We start from the raw sequence: 18365 nt of genomic DNA on the forward strand, positions 1-18365 counted from the left end.
CATTACCTACTCTGTCCATTAAGACAAGGGCACGTTCTGATGAGGCCATGGCTGGAGTTTTCAAAAGTGAAACAGCAGCATCCCTGGACTCCTGCCAACAGTCGATTGATGGGCCAGCTCCTGTTTGTATTCTCCTTGCTGGTCACCACTCTTCTGCTGCTCCTTTCCAGAACCACGACCCGTCAGTCCCTTGGAGCTGTCTGTGTGCTGCCAAGAAGGCCTCCGGAGGCCTGACACTCAGCATTCCTTTCCTGAGACCCTTGACAAACAGCTGACCAACACTCTGATTAGAATTCTCTATGCCAGCTGGTTATAGTGGGAATAAAGGGTATTCCTGGAGCCACGTAAAGCACCGACTCAGAAAACTCTTTTTCTTTCTTTCTTCCATAAACTTGACATGGGAGAATATCTGAACAAGAATGGCAAGATTTACAAACAAAATTAATTATAGTTATGAAAGCAGTTGGTGGTTTGGGATTTCCTTCTGAGCCCATGTTTAGCACAAAGTAGTCCAGCTATGTCTTGTCCTAAGAATGTAAGGGGCATGTGAAAGCCCCATGTGCAGTTCTTTTGTATCCACTCAGCCGCTCTGATTTGGGTGGGAGGGGGAAAGTGAATTTTTAAGGAGAACCGAGCGAAATCGGAGCTGAAATTCTCTGTACTTTGATGGGAAGAGCCATTCAAAATCAAAATTAGTTCACTTCTGCCAGTGAGACCTTCCTTGAAAATAGAGACTGCTGAATTGATCTCTACCTGCAGAAATATATTACCTAAAATTAAGTTTCTCTAAGAAAACTGCCTCAAAATCAAGGCTCATCTACGCGTTCAAGTATTTCTAACAGATATTCAAAACCAGGATTCCCACCAAGTGGATAGTGAGAGTTCCCACTCTTGACTGACTTCCAATTTGTCTCTAATTTGGATTAAAACAATGTAATCATTTTTGGGGTGAGGAGGTGTGAGCAAAAATCTGCAACACTCACCTTACAAACTACCGTACACATTTCCTGTCAACCTAATTCTTAGGCTCACGAATTCAAGAGAACGAGATCACAGACAACATGAGAACTGCATTTCTGTTCTAAATGAACATGGAAATTATAGATTATACACATCTGGAATAGTCATTAAAAAGAACATCTGCTTTCTGTGTTTAAACAGAACAATCTGGGTTTAGGAAAAAAATAAATTATAATCTGTGCTTCACTGAATAAGAGAACTGTTGCTGGAGTCAAGAGGAAATAAGTTGCTTGTGCTAGTGGGCACCTGGCCAAGTGCCTTGCTGGGAATGTCCCCTCTCCTGACGCACCAGGTCCAGGACAGGTCAATGGACGCACGGAGGCAGATGGCTGTGTGCTGCCAGTGGGAAAGAGAGATGGGACATTAAATTGCTTTCAGGCACCAAGAAAACATCAGTATTTCTCCTTTGTCCTTTGAGAGTCAATCTGTCCATATGTGGTTCTAATCACTTGATCTGCAAATATACAGTTTTCGTGTTATGAGATCCAACCTGGTACCGTGGGAAGAACAACGTGCTCAGGGCTGAAGTCCTGGGTTCGGGTTCTGATTCACCTCATATTGATCAGTCACGTGACCTTACTTAGGCGGGTCACTGATACATCTCTGAGCCAAGGTTTTCTCACCTGTGAAAATGGGTAGGTTACCCTTCCTGTCTTTTAAGATTTGGTCATCACGTAAGAATCACTACCAAAGTACTTCCTAGACTGAGAACTGGTATATAAAGGGAAGGCATTCATGTTTTTAGGGCTTTGGTGGCAAGAAATGAGAGAAGATCACTCTACAAGGTTTCATTCTGACCCTCCACCTCCATCACAAAGAATCCGAAAGCTCCAGCAAATTAGGCTTAGCAAGGTCTTCAGTGTTTTCCTCCTCATCTTTTTCAAGAACTCACTTCAGTTTTCTAGATTCACAGACTTGAACTCAGGTTCATGACTGTTAAGTACATGCTATGAATATGGCACCACTCTACGAGGCAAAAGAGATGAAAGACAGAGGAGGGTGTTATTGTCTGAGAAGAGCTTACAGAGGACAAAGGCACAAGAGGACGGGAGTGGATGGAGCCTGGAAATAGGACGCAGTGGTCTGGGTCTTGATCAGTGACCATTTGTAGCAAATAGCTACCCCAAAGCCTTCTTAGAAATCAAGAACTAGAAAGAAATGGAGAACAGAACAAAACAGAAGAAAGAGCATAACACAGAAAGGTAGGTTTGGGATCTACTCCTGTTACTTTCTTGGACAAATAACCTCTTCTCTCTGGGCTGCAGTTTCCACATCGACAAAACGAGAAGGCCCTTGCTAGCCCTCCCTTTCTGATACTGACTTCCTCTTGGATGGAGCAGGCTGCAAGCCAGGGAAGAACTCTGCTCTTACCCACGCCTCACCGTCCCCGAGAGCTGGGTCGCTGTGTGACAAGCCTCCCGAGCAGACACCCGTGGACATACGCCCATCTCGCAGCGGCAAGGCCGTTACCTGGTGTGGCTGTTGGAGGACAAGCTCTCCCAGGGCTGCACGCTGCAGCCGGCCACGGCAAAGGCTCCCCCACAGCTGCCGTCCAGCTTCATGAGCAGGGCCTTGGCCGCGTTCTCAGCTGTCTTCCGGCAGTCGTGAGCCCGCTTGAGCATCTGAGTGATGTTTTCATCCCCTGACTGGTCTCCTACATTAGAGAAGCCAATGGATTAATCAACACAGATCTGGGTAGGACAAGCCTACAAGGGAGTCGGGAGAATCAGTTCTCGGTTATTCAGGAGAGAGGAGGCATGCTGGAGAGGAACTGGCAGTGCGTGGGGGCATTCTGGGCCAGGCTCTGTCACTTAGAAGCTGTACTTAGGAAGGCATTTCTCTGCCCTGGGCTCCACTGTCCTCATCAACAAATGAAGGGTTGGCCACTGCAATCTCTGAGGTCTGTTTCCAGCTCAAACCTACTATGATTTTCTAATTATCCAGGCTCCTGGCTTCTCCTCCCACCCAGTCACAAGTCGACTGCTTTGCCATTCTTCCCGGCAGAGGGCAGGGAGAAATTGAGGCAAAACTGTGCCAGATCGCCCATGTCTACAGTTTCAGTTGGAGCTTTGTGTAGTAAAGAGAGACAAACCGAGTGGTTAAATGAGAACTTTCAACTGGCTCTGCATTTTCTATACTGATGTGTTCCTGACCTTTCTCTCTCAGCTTGGTCACAATCAGTGGGAGCTCAAACACCTCCAGGAGCCAGGTAATAGCTGGAGCAAGGGATCGGGAGTGGCAGGCAGCAGCACAGAGCCAGGCAATACGTTTCCTGCCCGAGACGTTCATATTCTCGTTGTTTTAAAAACCATGCTGGCCAAAGAACTGACTGGTATCTCTATGCTCTGGATCTATGGTCTCCCAACTATTTTCAAATGAAATCTTACGCTAAGATACAAAATGGAAATGCAGAACCAGTTGAAGTAGTCAGGGGTGGGGTCATATATTCAGCTCCCCCACCTCCCAAGCCCACTTCTAAGGTCCAAAGAAACTCCTCTAGCTTCCCAGGGCACAGTTTGAAAACCACTGGTCTACATCCATCTAAAGTGCACGGATGAATGCCTGTGCCGTCAACACGAAACAAAGGAAAACCTTACTATACCTGATACTGTGGTACACGTCACAAACTAGTACTGCTTTGCTGTACAACTATTTGGAACATTGGGGCAACATGACAGGTCAAGCGTCTCTGTCAGCAGAACAGAAGAGTGAGATTTAACAGGGAAATGCCAACTATTAAGGCAACTCTCAGCCTTACAGAGTGGGGTGGAAATGTGGGTGCACATGTGCTGCAGACTAAGATTCCCTGGACCCCACTCTGGCCATTTCTCTGACACCTTTCATGCCTTTCTTCCTTCCACAGATAAAATATTTTCCACACACCTCACTCACTGACTGCTCTTGGAATTCAGAAGTAGGCATGATAATTACTGACTGGCTGATTTTATAAATATATCCACGAGCCACCCAGGATTAGATTAATACAAAGCATTTCATGATTGATTTTTAAATATTTTAAATGCGGATTTATCTAAGCCCTTCCAGCTGCTACCAAGGAACGGTGATGAGTAGATACAAGTCTAATAAAGGGTACCTTTCAAGGACAAAATGGTTTAAGACATTCCTCTGATGCAAACTGGAAATAAGATGATTGATTTTTTTCCCTTTAATTGTTCGTTTTCCTTAATACATATATTAAAAAAGAACTTGAGAGCAGGCCAAGATCATTTTAGGATCTGTTTAATACAAGGAATAAAGTTTTATGGTTCAGTTAAAAGACCTGAAAAATGAGGTTTCTAATGGAAATGCTGGCAGAGTTTCTATATCTGGGCTGGGATGGTAATATTAAAAAAAAAAAAAAAAAAAACCCACAAAAATACAAAGAGAAGAGTGGAGGACGGCCACCAGGACAAATTGAGGCCTGTTCCCTGACTGGGTAACTTGGATGTGAGCAGGAAATTCATACCCAGGATACTTCTTTTCCTTCAGATTTGCTTCAGATTCCTGCACATGTCAAAGCTGAAGGAGGCAAAATATGTGCACGTTCACTTGAAAAGCCGAGGCAAGGAGGTAGGGGCTGGCAAGGATGGGGAATTCATTCTGGAGGTGCCCTGATGGCGACCTTCTTTGCAAGGTGTGTCCCGGTTGGATCAGCGAATCGGGCTCAAAGCCCTTGAAGAAAAGCTGGTCCATGACAGATGGCCTGGTCCTCATGTCTGGGGCCTCCTGGCCTGCCCACACCAGCCCTCTCTGGCTGGGGAGCGACCTAGTCACTTTCGTTTTCTGTTTACCTGCCACTGCTTCTCCAAAGACGCTGCTGTTCTACAGTGTAGGCTCATCTCAGCACTGAAAGACGCAGCCTTCCTCTCTTGCTCTCTCTTTCCTTCCGCTGAAGTGCTCCTTGTGTTATCGTAAGGCCCAGGCCCACAACCACTGGAGAAGTTTTCGTAAATGCCCCTTCTAGTTACTCAAAATTGAGGGATAGAAGTGGGGGGGCAGTGTCAGGGAGGGACAGGGAGGTGAGGTGGGTCAGTAGACGCCTCTCATCCACCTCGGGGCTGATGGGGTTAGCATTCTGTGAAGCTAATGAGAGCAGGGTGAGATACCATTTCCTCTGTGTTCATAAGACACCTGGAGACGAGGTAGAGGGACCTCATGCTTCCCAAGTACCCAAAAGAACAAGACCCTGGAGAAAAGGCACAGCCAATAAGAGCTGCGAGATGAGGCAAAAGCCACACGGGCAACATCACAGAGAAAGGTTGTGGAAAAGCCAGTCCTTTTCGTCAAAAATGTGGGCCTCCTGCTCCATCTGGTTCTACTGTCAGCCTGGGAGAATATGTTTCCTAAGAGGGCTTGTTTGTTTTAACTTGTCTGTACTTCTGTTTCCACTCCAGTTCTTGCTGCATTCAACATAAACAATTTACTCACTCAGTCATGAGGAAAAAACCGAAAAACACACTTGACAAGCAAATTTCATGTTGTCAGGAGGTGTTCCAATGCCAACAGCCGAGATGGTGGCAGTAGAGCAAAAGGGGCAGGAGATGAGATGAGAAGAGGGACGCAGCAGCTCGGGCCACACTTACCAGGGGAGGACCCCAGGCCAGCTGCCCGGAACTGCCCCAGGATGAGGCTCTGCTCGCTCTCAGCCAGTGCCAGGAGGAGTTCATAGGCTTCTATGCACTGCTCACTGAAACAGAAGCACATGGCATCCTCAACTCTGGCAGAGGACCCGGGGCCTCCGCACTGCAGGGCTCTTCCCACCGGCTCCAGACCTGCCTCTCAGCCGCGCTGTCCAGTGAGCCAGGAAACACCCTAGATAAAACCAGGGCTTGCTCTGCCCGCCCCCCACCCCTGGCCCTTAACTTCAAACTATAATCTAGAAACATATAAGAAAAGCAATAAAAGCGGGACAGGCAAGTTTGTTGCCCCTTGGATGATTAGCTAGAAGGGAAAGGTAACAGGCCTGCGGTAACCAGACTCCAAGATGGTCCCCCCGACCCCCCATGCTGGTATCCACACCCTTGTGTCATCCCCTTCCACGTTGTACCAGGGTTGGTCTGTGTGACTAAGAGAATATGGCATAAGTGATGGTATGTCACGTCCAAGATTAGGTTATTAAAAACACTGTGACTTCCATCGCGGTCACTCTCTCCCTGTACTTTCTCCCTTGGGTCATCCTTTCAAGAGGAGGGACTCTTGAGCAGCCCTATGGAGAGGCCCATGTGCTGGGAAACTAAGGCCTCCAGCCAATGGCTAGTGAAGCACTGAGGACTCCACCACACACCGTGTGAATGGGCCTCCTCAGAAACAGACCCGTCAGCTGTAGTTAAGGTTTCAGATGACACAGTCCTGGCTGATGACTTCACCAGAACCACATAAGAGGCCCTGAGCTGGAAACACCTAACTCAACCACTCCCAGATTCCTGACCCTAAGAACTGTGACATGATACATAGTTAAATAATAATAGGTAACTAATATAACACCACAGAAAGGAGACAATTTTGACCAGAAAAAAAGACTATTTTGACCTAGACCTGCACTATTCAATATAGTAGCCACTACCATGTTTCCTTGAAAATAAGACCTAGCCAGACCATCCGCTCTAATGCGTCTTTTGGAGCAAAAATTAATATAAGAACCAGTCTTATTTTAATACAACATAAGACCAGGTATAATATAATATAATATGATATGATAAGATATATGATATGATATGTTATAATATAATACCGGTCTTATACTAATTTTTGATCCAAAAGATGCATTAGAGCTGATGGTCCAGCTAGGTCTCACTTTCAGGGAAACATGGTAGCCCCATGTGGCTATTTAAATGAAAAAGAATGTAAGTTAAATGAAATGAAAAGTTCAGTTCCTCCATTGCAGTAGCCATATTTCATGTTTAATAGCTGTATGTGGCTAACAGTTACCATATTGGACCGCACATAGACAACAGTTCCATCACCACAGTTCTAATTGATGCTTATAAAATTGTCTCATGAAATACACACTCTCTGACAAGAGTTTGAGTTTGGATTTCTAAAAGAAAAAACACTGGTCTCTCTTTTTTGTGCCCACCATCATGGAAAACACCAGATAGAAAATCAAGGAGCGACCCTTTTCTCATCGCCACTGGTGATCCAACATGGACCCCTGTCGGCACGGGAGGTGGAGCATGTGTGCAATGCCCTAGTGGTCCCAGACAAGATGTCTGCAGGAGCGAAAATCCAACCTAAGCAAATAACCGATGAGCTTCTCCAAGTTGAGCTGGGAAATATTGCTGTACTCAACATTTAGTCAACAGACCATCTGTTTTTTTACTGTCTTTACTTTCATCTTCCTTTACTCAGAGATAAGGAAAAGGGCCCAGTCACTAGGTCTGGGTGCTGGCAACTCCTCCTTTCACGAGCTCCACCTTTTGGGTTAGAGACGCTGGGACGTTGCTTCATCTGTGAGGATGAAAGGCAGAGCAGCCTGTTTCCAGAGTTATCAAAAACGGATTATCTGTTTGTTTTGGTGTGTCTGTAAACAAGTAAGATTGCTCTCTAGCTTTGGTCTTGTATATTTTGGTTTGATTTTGTTTTTTAAAGAGATTACGTTTCTTAAAACAATAGTGAACTTTGTAGAGGACGCCAAGAGTAAGATACAGTCACTACTCTGGGACCTTGACAAATACACCTAAGTGGTGACACTAATAAAATAAGCATATGAAACAATCATAAGGCATAGCTTTGTAGTTACTAAAAAGGCAATAATTTTAAAATAGATAAATTCCAAAACTGATGAGGCTAAAAAAAGTGGTACATTCATATACTACTCGCTCAATGATGAATGAATCATAGTCATTTAAACTGGCTTGTTTTTATAGGAAAAAACTGGCAGCATGCCTGAAGACCCATGAAAATATTCTTATCCTTTGACCTATAATTCCTGCTTCAGAGAGTTTATCCTGAGGAAAACATTAAAAAGAATGAAGATATTATCTGTATTAAATTATTCACCATAGAATTATTTTCAATGTCAAAGTCTGCAAAAGTCTAAATGTCTGTTAGAGAAATGAGTAAATAAAATAATATAAAGTTGATGCGGGGGATACAGCCATTCAAAATAAATGGAGACTATTAAGCAACGTTGCAAAACTATAATACATTGAAGAAACAATGTACTAAATTTATAGCAATGTAAAATATAAATGAATAAAGACTGAAAAGAACAATAAATGAATACATAACACAAAAATTGATTACTTTGAGAGATATTACTTGAGTGACATAATATTTAAATTGAATATGTGGGCAGAAACATACTGGTTTACTAACACCATACTCATCACTATTATTTTCTTAATTGTTACAAGGGTGCTCATTGATTTTCAATATGTGTCACACTAGTATTTGTTGGTCCACCCCCTGGTCCCCCATGTCTTCTACAAGCCCGCTTTCTACTTGTATACCGGTTGCTATGGACAAAACGCTGCAGGAAAGAGGCCCCTCCGTTTCCCACCTGTACTGAAGGGCCAGCCTCAGCGCTGTGGCGTTGGATTCGTATTTTCCCACCAGCATGCTCATCCTCTCAGCGTTGCTTTTGCATTCTTCCAGGGTTATGGTCAGGAGATCATTTTGGGATTTGAGATGTTCAATACGGCTACAAAGGAAGAAAAATCTCTTTCACAATGTCACACTAGAATTACAATTAATTTGCCAATATTTTAGGCATCGAATCTATATTCAGGCTGGAAATGCAGGTTAGGATGTCAACTTCTCAGATGTTTTAGCAAATGTATCTGACATGAAATAATAAAGGAAGCAACTCGAAGTAAAAGAACTAAGTTCTGTGTGAATTGGAAATGAAAATGAGCCCCCTGGTTATTTCCCACCCAACCATCGAGACACCACATGCCAGGTATTGGGGATATACCAGGGTAAGGAGCCAACCACGTGACCTCAGGCCATTCTTCCAGGGTTATGAAAGGCATGATGGTACACTTCAATAAACACCGCCCCCCCCCCCCCCGGGACAAATGCTATTTGCTGGGCTCTTGCTCAATAACCCTCCCAATAGCCCTTTAAATTAATAATTATTAGTCCCATTTCTCAGAGGAGGAAGTAGAGGCACAGAAAGGTTAAGTACTCTGCCCTGAGATTTGAACCAGGCAGTTTGACCCTCGGTCCTGTACCCTTCATCACTTACTACAGAGCAGAAGCAAAAGATGAATCAGTGAGTGAACAAGAAACTGCCCTGAAAGGCTTCTGCATGGGAAGGGGACCAGGAAATGTGGAGTGTGTCCAGAGCATCTCCCAGGTTGGATAGTCCCACAGCTGCTAACTGCTGGTGGGATAAGCAGTGGGAACATAATGTTTTATAGGAATCAGAACTATAAATTCAGAGCAAATGAGTGTATGGCCTAGTCAGAGAAATATAAGCCTTCAGCTTCTATGTATTGTCCCAGGACACTGATCCTCTAGGTGCCAACGATTCATTTTCCGTGGGACACGCCCATTTGTAGTGCTCTGACCACCACGTCTTAAAGAGACAAAGGGTTTCTTACAAAATGCAACTGACTCTTGAAACGTTAAGGGGTTTGGAAGCCATTTGCCTTGAGGATCAGTGTGACACCCACATGGAAATATCAGAAAACAGCTGGATATGTGGGATTGGCACTTAGAAGAGAGGTCTGGGCTGGAGGACTTTGGGAGTCATGGAAACATAAATACCTGTTACAGTCATGGGGGTGGGTAAACATCACCTCTAGGAAAGTGTCGATAGAGGAAGGAAATTTGTCATGACCCAAGTGAGGGAGAATATTTTAAGAAGGAAGGACTAGCCTATTTGTGGGATGTTGTAATCTTACAACCGCATATCTGAGAGCAGAATACGGAGACACCCACATGGGAGACGCCTGGAGTGTGTATAATTAAGACAACTGTGAAGCTTAGGCAACTCCAAGGTCAATTCAATGGAAGGTGTCACAATAACACACTTTTCTGCCCTTGTTCACATTAAGACCTCTTGAAACAGTCACTTTCTCATTTACTTTTAAACTTGCTCCAGTGTACATTTGGTCCCCACTAACTAGATGAAGGTGTTTATCCAACTCACAGACCTCCATGTGGCCAAATCCATGTTAGTGGCCTTTTCAGACAATGGCTCACGAATGGGCTACTCCTTCCTTTTTAAAATGTCCTCCCTTACTTGGGTCATAACAGGTCTCTGCTAGTTTTCTTCCTGCCTTAAAGGACATTTCTTCCATCTCCTTTGGTGGCTCCTTATTCTCTATAAAATCTGTGAGGGTTGGTACTTCCTTAGGGCTCAGCACTGGGAACCCTCCTCTATCAACACTCTCCTAGAGGTGATATTTATCCACTCCCATGACTTTAACAGGCATTTATGTTTCCATGACTCCCAAATTCCTCCCGCCCAGACCTCTCTTCTAAGCGCCAATCTCACATATCCAGCTGTTCCCTGATCATTCCATTTCGATGTCACACTGACAACTCAAATTTAACATTCCCAACTGAAACTCTTGATTTTCCCTAAACCTCGTCTTTCTCCTTCTTTTCCATTTTAGTAAATGCCACAACCATCTACTCAACAATAAAGGCACGACACCCGAGAATCTTCTTGGAGAACATCCCTTTCTCTCAAATCCAGGTCTAATCCAACTGCAGTTTCCACTGATCTTCCTAGCACACAAATACTGACTCCTGCCGCGTTGGTCCACGGGATACTCTCTCAGCCTCTGCTCTTGCCCCACCCCTTTCAATTCCTCACACCTGAGTGATCTTTCAAAATTTAAATCAGATCTGTTCTCCCCCTACCTAAAACCCTTTAAGGACTTACAGTGACACTTAGAACAAAGAATAAACTGTCTCAAAATCCACGTCCCACCCTGCCCTGAGGACTCTGTCGTCTTATCTCATGTAATTCCTCCTCTCATTGTATTTTAGTTCCATGGGCCTTTGGGCAGTTCCTACTTTATTCTAACTTTTTTCTAGCCTTTAGGTTGGTAAGCTGGCCCATAAGACTCTTCTTACTTTGTCATATGGGTGTTCCTTTAAAATCTCAACTCAAACGTCCCCTCTTTAGAGGGTGGGGGATGTTCCTTCCCTGGCCACCTATGGAAAAATCAACCCACCCTGTTATTTACTTCGAGCTTTCTTATGATGGGTCTTTATTTGTTTGCTTTTTGTGGAGCTCCCCTAACAGAATATAAGCTCCACTGGAGCAAGGATCTTATCTGTTTTACTTTTGTTTGCATGCCAAATAGTGTAGCACATAGTAGGTGCTTAACACAGATTTGTTAAATGAGGAAACACTTTTCAGTAGGTATGACTCCCCCCCCCCCACGCACCCCCCACACACATACTCACAAAGTTAAAAGCTGTCATTTTTTGGAGTGTAACAGGCCTCCAACTTTGAGATAGGTAGTTAAATAACAGATGTGAGGACATATGGGTAGATTATTTCTAAGAACTCCCATGTTGCAACAGCAGCTATGATCACAGAGAGGACAATGGAGGTGAGGTCAAAGGGCAGGGCTTAGACTCATGGGTAGGCTATTTAATAGCTCTGGACTTAAAACAAGTCACTCATTGTGGAAGCCTTTGTTTTCTCATTTGCAAAATGGGACTATTCTGCCCTCCCAAGTTGATTAAGTTGTCTGTGAGAGCCCTTTGTATACTATTAAACACCATAATAATGTGAGCTACAAGCACCAAATAGGGAGGGTGCCAAAAAAATGTATACACATTTTAAGAAAGGAAAAAACTATTAAAATTGTAGTACTCAATATATACCGATAAGAAAAGATGAATATAAGTCATGTTTGACTTCTGCAATTACAAGAGGTGCTCAAAGTGGTTCCCATCAGCGTCCAGACACTTCTGATTATGGCGAACTACTGCTTGAGCAGCACTGACCAATGAGTACTGTGTTTCCCCGAATATAAGACCTGGCCGGACAATCAGCTCTAAAGTGTCTTTTGGAGCAAAGATTAATATAAGAACTGGTATTGTATCATATCATATCATTTCATATCATATATCATATCATATATCATATGTCATATATCATATCATATCATATATCATATATCATACCCGGTCTTATATTATAGTAAAATAAGACTGGGCCTTATATTAATTTTTGCTCCAAAAGACACATTAGAGCTGATTGTCTGGCTAGGTCTTATTTTCGGGGAAACACAGTAACTGGAGCGAAAGGAACCTCCTCCAGGTTCAACCAGCAAGCAGGCTTGTTAAATCCCAGAATCTGTACAGAGGAGATCCTCACTAAAAAGAGAGCGCCCGAAGGCATCTGACTTCATTAAATTGTAAAGGGCATACCTGATTCCATTTTTAAGCACTCCCTGGCCTGTAATACGAGAGGGCTGCTTCTTTCCTGCTACAAGGTAATCATCAGAATTGTCACCCTTAAGTATTTTGGATTTAATAAGGAAACCACTTAATTTCAAAATTTAAAATGACCTAGATTGGCACATTTCCTTAGTTCTCAAGCACTGTATTAAACAGCTTCAAATCAGGGAGGACTCACATGATAATTCAATTTATTCAGGTTTGCCATACGCAAGGGGAGTGCCATTAAGCAATGGTGGATGGGGAGTGGTATCTGCATTTCTTTCTGGTTAGTTCATAAGCCTTTCCAATTCCTCTATGCTCTCTAGGTCAAGGAAGCCAGGCCACACTCCATGAGATGCGACAGTCCTTTCTGCCACTGCAGGACCAATTCTGAGTCACAGTGGTTACCATGGTTTGGCCCTGGTCCTTCCACTTTGCTTTTTTAGCAGTGCTTTCTCATTGTTGGGATGACATACAAGCCGATCTTTGACCAGAGGCAGGAGTGCAAACTCAAACTACCCCTGTTGTGAAACTTGGGAAGAATCCATAACACTGGGTATATGGTAAAATCACTCTAAGTGGGATGGGATATAGGGACTGGGGTTTGTGCACATGTGCAAAGAACATAAACAAAATTAGGCAGCCCTGAGAGCATGGTTAGGCCAGCATGCCTGGTCAGTCGGTTTGCCTTTGTTGGTCCCTGGCGCCTCCCTCCAGGCGCCCCTGGGGTGCTGACTCAACATTCCAGAACTTCTCTCTGTGGTTCTCGGCAGCACAGGACTGCATGCTTGGTGGCCATCTTGTCATTCTGACCTACTTGTCATTCCATACGAACTGCTCCAGAAATTGCAACACAATTTCTGAGAGACAGTGCCAAATGAAAAGGTAGGACCCTGGTTCATAAAGTAAGAATTTAAATGGTGACAGCAGAGCAGGCAAGCGTGGGGTCCTTCTAAGCATGAGGCCGTGTGCACGTGGATGCACAGGTCTCCTGCCCACGAAGCCCACCCTGACGGCTGGAAGTGCTCCTCTGATGAGCGAGATGGTGGAAACGCCCACCCACCAGCCTGAGAGCATCATTCGACAATACACAAGCCAACGTGTATCTATCTTTGCAAAGGGGAAGCAGGGCAGCTCCCACCACCACTCAAATATACAGGAATTCTCCTTACCTATTTAACCGTTCCGTTTCCACCTCAAACTCTCTAATTTTGCTTTCAGAGATGGCTGATCCATGTGAGTAGAGTGTTTGGAAGATTTCTTGGATGTTGGAGCAGTCCTGAAGAGAGTGGGCCAGGTGTTCTGCCACGCTGCTGGATACCTGTACAGGTGAGCATTAGTCCCCCTCTGGACACTGTCGCTTCAAGGACACAGGTCCCCAGGCATGTTTTCCATGCAAAACAATGTAAAGCTGATATTCCTTGAGGATTAGGCACCAGGAGATAGTTACCCTAATGTTTTTCAGTTTGTGTAATATGATTCTAGGATAAAAAGTTAACTATGTACTGTGAAAGCAATACATAAACAGGATCAAAATACAGCTGCATCCTTCAAACGCTTGCTGCTGGGGGATGCCTCGTTAGAGTCCCTGAAATTTTGGATATTGAGCAGTGTCAGGACTCCCTTCCCCCTTCCTGAATGCCTGCCACTCCAGGTCCTTGTCTCTGGCTGCTAGAGCCAAGGAGAGCGGCAGAATCCTTTATTTTCATAATTGGAATTTGGCGTGGAATCTGGAGGCACACAATTTTTGCTCAGCAATTAGGGCCTTAGAAGTGCTATTCAGGCTCTCCCAACCCCTGAAGATCAAATAGCTCGCTCTCCCAGCCTCATCCCCAATCCTAAAAGGTGCCTCCCAGGGAACCAAGAATACTCCCTTTCCACTACCCATCAGCTTACAACCCCAGGGGGTTGGCAGGCTCTACAAATGAACACTCTGGCACTAAGCTGGAAAGTTCTGGTCTGTCATAGCACTGGGCCACACTTCAAATGCAGCATTTATCCCCACTGGAGAGCACATTGCCTTCCAAGAAGGATGTACAAAGGTGAAGTTCTTTTAGAGCGTCCTGACTCATTTAGTCTCTGGGGAACAGGGTGATATGAAGCAGATAGTTCAAGATTTTCATCTACATCACTAGTAACTAGACCTAAATCATTTCTTTCTGAACGGTTTTAAGTAGAGGGGAAAAAATTCTCCCTTAAAGCCAAAGAAGTAATTCACCATGTGGAAATCACTGCACATTTTCATCTGACCCTTTGGAAGGAAATCAGGTATGATTTATTATAATTAAGGGTTTACTGGAGGTGAACTTTGGAAGTTCTCCTATCCTCTCTAAGCCATTGTCTGTAAAGCTCTGTTGGGGACTTTCTTGCTTTGCTTCTCATGAACACTCACCCCAATGCTGCTAATTTCTGAGCCCAGGACTGGCCGATCAGACGATGAAGATTCAGACCTGGTCTTTGATAGCTTCACCCTCTCAGCAATCTTAAAAAGACAAAACAAGTTATCCGTAAACGATAGGTCACTCTACAGATAAACTGTTGAGACTGTGCATACAGGGCTATCGTTTAACTAAATTGGCAACTAAAGTGATGAATCAATTTCTTAAAAATGACTCACTTGCTAATTTTTCTACGATCCACTTAACCCCGGGTTTTTCAATCTCAGCGTTACTGACATTTTGGGTTGGCTATTCTCTGCTGTGGGGGGCTATTCTGTGCATTGCAGAGTGGTTAGCCCCACCCCTGGCTTCTAGCCACAAGATGCCAGTAGCCAGTTGTGACCATCAAAAATGTCTCCAGACATTGGGGGAGACAAAATCACTTCCAGTTGAGAAACACTGGTTTGGCCTAAGTTACTCAACTCGATGGCTGAGAATCAACCTTCTTGTGGAGACCAGCAGGGCCACCAGGTAAGAGGGGACACATCATTTGAACAGTCTATCCAGGTAGACTCAACATATGAGCCTGGGGCTGTGGCACAGAACGGGTGGGGCTACTTCTTCACGTCTGCCATGGCCTGTCCATCATAATCTATTTTTCTGCTGGCAGGGCTGTGGGTCCTATAAGTGGGGAGATTATGGTTCATCACTCAGGGTCCTCGAGAGTATCTCTCCATCTACCCCTTAGTATTGTAGAACCTGACAAAATGTCTCACTCTCTACAGTGACTTGTCAGCTCAGTGACATACTCCAGCCGGTTGATTAATGAGCCCGAGTCCAGGTTGCAGCTGAGAGAGGCTTAAAACTATTAGTGGGTTATCTCTTCCTGCAGCTCCAGCGAGGGAGGGAGGCCTATGCGAGACCCTGGGGAAGCCCCTTGGGGCCGTCTGAGCTCATTCACATGCCTGCATAGAGGCCATGCTGGGTAGAGACTGGTGCTTCCAGATAACAGGAGGTGTTCCCGCTGTCCCCGGAGCTCACCTTGGCAATGGGGATGTCATTGCTACTGCTGCTCGTGCTCAGCTCCCCGGTGCTGGGGTTAACTGGGCGATTGGTGGAAGTGAGGCGGCCGGGGCTGGAGGGCCCTGTGGCCTGCACGCTCTGCAGTCGAGTTTGAAGCTCTCGCACCTGAAATAACAACGCCTTTAGACACAGCTGGTGGTTTCCTTGACCAAAGAGCAAAACAGCCAGATAGATGGATGGTAGGGCTTTCATTTACGTTGAGGGATTAGCTTCACTGAAAAGCTAAGTTGGTTGAGTCCACATAAAAGTCACTGTGTTCTTAACTAGGCCTGCCATTGGCCGTCATCCGCTCTTCACCAGCATGAGGTGAACATGTTCTCTAAGGCACTGGAAGCTTCCAGCAGAGGGGGAATGACCATTAATGTTAAGGACTGTTTATTCATTCAGCTTCATGGGCCTGATGCCTGATGCTGTGCTGGGTACTCCAGAGAGAGAAGCCAGGATGAACGCTCCACTGCATGGAACTTGGAGCTCAGAGGAGAGAGACAAATTTCACACAAGTGCTAGCTAGAGCGCTGTAGGAAGCAGAAAAGGTGAAAAATGTGCCTCCATCTGGAGTCGTCAGAGAAGAGTTAAGGAGGGAGCAGTACTGAGCAGAGTCTTACAGGTGAACAGGTTCTCACAGATGAGTAAGGGGCTGGCTTTAGGGGGGGGGGGTTGGGGCGGGGCGAACAGCTTGCACAAGCATACAGGCACCGGGATGACACGCCGTTTGAAGAACTGCAGGTTATTCAGTCTGGGTGGTGTAGGAGCGAGATCAGCACTGGCGAGGAGGTGAGGCCGAGGTGAAGAGACAGAGATGGCAGCACAGCTTCCCGCCAGGGACTTCAAGACGGGATTAGCCCTGGGGTGCTGGGAAGGAATATCTAAGCAGCCCTTTTGTATAAAAATGAAAGACAGGGTCCTCTGAATGACATTTAAAACACACATTTACCTGCACGGAATTTAAATGTCCAAATCCTATTTCTCTACAGTTACAGCTCAGTGACAAAGGGAGAAGCGTTCCAAGTAAGTGAAGACAGTTGTTAGAAATTGGTCTTTCTGATGACCTTGATCACAGTTCTATCATTGGGTCTGACATGTATCTTAAAGGACAACCTGACTACAGCACCCAAGGGCCCTTACAAGGGGTGCCCGGCCCTACTGGGAAGAATTAGCACTGGGATATCTAAGGCAGGGCTTTCCAAAGTTGTAGGTGTACCAGAATGCCCTTGAAAGCTTGTTAAAACCACAGGGCCCCACCCGAGGGATTCTGATTGAGTCGATGGAGACAAAGCCCAGGATCTGTCTATCTAACAAGCTCCCAGGAGATGCTGATGCTCGGTCAGGGGTCCACTTCTTGAGCAGCACTGACCTAAGGGACGCCCAGGGCGAGGCAGTACCTTAGTCCCAGAGACAGGAGGGGCAGAGCCTCACCCCTGCCTGCCCTGGTGCCAAAACCCTTCTAGGCAAACCCTTCTCTAAAAGCAACTGGAAAGCTTTTCATAGTCAATCTCTTGGATGTCTCCATCTTGCTAAATTGGGAACCAAAAGTAATTGAAATTTCAATAATTCATCAACATATTAGAAGCCAAAATAGGAAAATTCCCTCAGAGCAAATTGCATTCAGTAGTGAAACAGCTAAAAAGTGCCTAACGCTCTGCTGCAGCTTCCAGTAACAGTGGGTTGATAGAAATGTGTGTTGTCCTCGATGCATGCCAGACACAGGGCTGACTTCAAAATAGTTTAAAGACTAGAAAACTCACGCCTGTTGAAGCCAAGTGGTATTGCTGGTGAGAGATTATGGGGCGTATTCTGGAATGGTGTCCAACAAGCCAAGAATGCACCCGTACTGTAGTGTGGAAGCCGTAATTCACTGCACAGCAAAAGGAGAGGGCCCATTTCCCCATCGGGCCACCTTACTGGAACCCGGGAAACCTCCCTGGTGAGGACCATGGATGTCAATTCTATTGCTGTGAAAGTCTGATGAGATCCTGAATAATTAACAATGTTAACCCCATTCCAAAAATCGAAAGTGTGTCTGAATCATTCACAAAACAATCAGTGTTCTCTCCCTAGATTTTCAAGTGGCCCACTCATCTTGCTTTTTAAAAACACAAATTGTCCTGGGTAATTTATGAAAACTTCATTAAAACTTCCTGTGTTTTAAAAAACTTCTTCTAATCACTAAAGTAAAACATGTTTAGTATGGAAAATTTAGATGACACTGAAAAATAAAAACAAAGTACCTACGTTACTTCTTACTATACAGAGACAACTGCTTCTAGTCATTTTCTACAGTGTGTTTATGACACATACTTAAAATACTTACTATATCTAAATACCCATTTTCATTTAAAAATGAACATCTTTGAAAACCAAAGGGAGTGTAATGAGCCTGTCATGGAAAGAAAAATAGCTGGTTAAGTTAAATAGCCTTCTCTCCCCTCTTGGTTTGGGGATGGGGGTGGGTCTTAATCTCAATGAATAAATGCACAGAAAGGAAGGTTACAGTTTGCTGGTCCAGCCCAGGGAAGGCTTAGGAGGAGC

At 44.9% G+C, this 18365-nt stretch overlaps 1 protein-coding gene across 3 annotated transcripts in view; it reads right to left on the reverse strand.

Annotated features, from left to right (window-relative positions):
• Positions 1-18365, reverse strand: part of MCC (MCC regulator of Wnt signaling pathway) — a 379018-nt gene that overhangs the window by 34387 nt on the left and 326266 nt on the right. For all 3 annotated transcript variants that reach the window (XM_019727795.3, XM_019727797.3, XM_019727798.3), the window contains 6 exons: positions 15795-15941; positions 14768-14857; positions 13548-13696; positions 8522-8662; positions 5604-5707; positions 2491-2674 (listed from right to left, as the gene is read on the reverse strand). In XM_019727795.3, the coding sequence (XP_019583354.3) occupies positions 2491-2674; positions 5604-5707; positions 8522-8662; positions 13548-13696; positions 14768-14857; positions 15795-15941 (815 nt within the window). The remainder of the gene's footprint in view (positions 1-2490; positions 2675-5603; positions 5708-8521; positions 8663-13547; positions 13697-14767; positions 14858-15794; positions 15942-18365) is intronic.

This window comes from Rhinolophus sinicus, chromosome 3, assembly GCF_057876585.1.
Source record: "Rhinolophus sinicus isolate RSI-liver-muscle chromosome 3, RSI-T2T, whole genome shotgun sequence".
In the NCBI taxonomy this organism is placed as follows: Eukaryota; Metazoa; Chordata; class Mammalia; order Chiroptera; family Rhinolophidae; genus Rhinolophus; species Rhinolophus sinicus.